Raw genomic sequence first — 2045 nt, 5'->3', positions numbered from 1 at the left:
GCTTTTTCTACAGCTGCTGAACTCTAGATTCACCGCACATGGAGAAAGAGCTCTATAATGACCTGTATAATGTCCAAGAGATAACACACAACAGCTCCGTGCCTGCGCCTCTGGCTGGCTTGAAGTCTGTCTCATCTGAAATCTTTGTAGTGATGCTGGGCTTCCTCAAGTCAGTTTAAGGTTTGGATCCCATCTGAAGAAGGAAGTACCTTGACAATGGGAATTGTGCAAGAAGCTGCAGGTAGCTCTCGGTGGGTGGCTGACCGTGCTAGGGGTTTACATGACAGAGGTAGCACACTCGCACCCATCCATTCTCAGCCCGCAGCACTTTTCAGAAACCAGACCACGAGTGGAGAAAGGCCAGGGCTGAGCTGTGGTTAAAGCGTGATCCTCTTCAGCGTACACTGCGAGGCTCACCCATCCTTCAAGCATCTTGCTGGCCGCTCACGCAGGCAGCTGCGTGCTGTGGTTTGGAGAGCGGTTTCTGTTAGACTCTAGGAACGGCTGCTGCGCTCTGTGCTTTGGCCGCTGGTGCATCCGTACTGTTTACTAACAATACCGTTGGCAGCAAACCCATGCTTTTACTGCGCGGCTTCCTTGGGAGATGTTATCTTGAGGTTGTTTCAGCCTCTTCCTCTGTGGTATTGTCTGAAGCTCCCAGCTTTCCGTCAGGAGAGGATGTGTGGAGTGCTGGCAACCAGCAGTGAGCATACATTCACACCCTGAGAGTCAGACCGTGGTTTTTCGCAAGGATGTGTCCTTTAAGGCGAGGGCACGTTGCTGAAAATCCCTTAGCCACACTCAGTGGTCATGCCCTCGCCGGCACAGCGTGTTCCCTTCCTCGCCTGCAGCGTGCTGAGGCATTGTGTGCTGGTGTGTGTCTCTGGGCAAGGCTCCTCTCGCACGTGGTGATAATGTCAGGTCTTACCCGGGAAAGCAGACAGCCCTGGTGCTGAGCTGCCAGTAACAGCTATCCTCTGTCTCTCTTTGATTTGCAGAACAATCAAGTTCTTGGGATTGGAAGCGGTTCTACGATTGTCCACGCGGTGCATCGATTAGGTAGGATGCAGCCCTTCGTGTCCCTCCCACTGCAGAAAGTCCCCTTGTCCCAACCACTCACAAACCACGCTAAATCGTCTGAATGCTGACTTAGAGCTATGCGTCGGGGCCGGCCACCGACGCTGTGTCCTCCTCGAAGCTGAAGGTTAAAGCTGGGTCTTGCGCTCCGTATTTATGGCATGGAGAGCCTCGAGGAGGTAATGATTTGCCACCTGTTCTCCCCATACAGCCAGGCAAAGCGCTTTGCTGGCACTCGCCAGAGCCTGGAGCGAAACCCCTCCGTTCAGTTCCAGCTCTGCCAAGTCCTGACTTGCTTTGTGGCTTTGGGCCGTGCAGCTGCTCTGCTTCCGTTAACCCATTTGTATGCGGCTGACAGTGCTTGCCTACATCCAGGGTGCTCACAGCAAGTCCTGCTGAGGTGTAATGAAAATGAGGAATGTGAAGTCCTGCTGCATTTTTTTTATGCCCTACAGCTCGATTTTTCTGCTTGCTCCAGGGGCACGTTTATTCAAGGTGTGATTCAGAAAGTTTCAGCAAAATATTCAAGTCAGTCACATGCATTTTTGCACAGTGAGTGTGAGCGTAATTATCCTCCTGGCTCATTACAGAGGGTGTAGAGGCTTAGTTTCCTTCACTGGGCACTCTCAGCCCTAGGGCAGATCTGCCTGTGGAGGTGCCGTACCTCGTCCTCAGATGCAGAGCAGAGCAGCCGTGTGTGATGGGTCGGGAGTGCAGCACCAGCCCTGTCCTTCAGGGCGGTCTCGCTCGGATGCAGAGGGGGGTGCAGAGCTCAGTGTGTCCCAGCGTGGCCGGGAAGTCCCCTGTGACCTCCAGCTGCCTTGGGCAGAGCTGTCCCCCAGCCCACCATGGACGCACGGGGCTGGGGTGTGAGCACAGCGCAGTGCTTGGCTTCGCAGGGGGGCAGCAGCAGAGGGGCTGTGCCTGCCCCTTGGCACACAGCCCACCCCACGCTGTGTGTGCAGGAA

General features: G+C 54.9%; 1 protein-coding gene across 1 annotated transcript in view; it reads left to right on the top strand.

The window, feature by feature from the left end:
• Positions 1-810: 810 nt before the first annotated feature.
• Positions 811-2045, top strand: part of RPIA (ribose 5-phosphate isomerase A) — an 11145-nt gene continuing 9910 nt past the window's right edge. Inside the window, 3 exon segments of the mRNA XM_010132161.1 lie at positions 811-865; positions 941-975; positions 978-1059. Of these exon segments, the coding sequence (XP_010130463.1) occupies positions 811-865; positions 941-975; positions 978-1059 (172 nt within the window).

This window comes from Buceros rhinoceros, unplaced genomic scaffold (assembly GCF_000710305.1).
Source record: "Buceros rhinoceros silvestris isolate BGI_N320 unplaced genomic scaffold, ASM71030v1 scaffold28872, whole genome shotgun sequence".
Classification (NCBI taxonomy): Eukaryota; Metazoa; Chordata; class Aves; order Bucerotiformes; family Bucerotidae; genus Buceros; species Buceros rhinoceros.
Note: the sequence above shows the minus strand (reverse complement) of the source record. Positions and strands in the feature narration are given on the sequence as shown.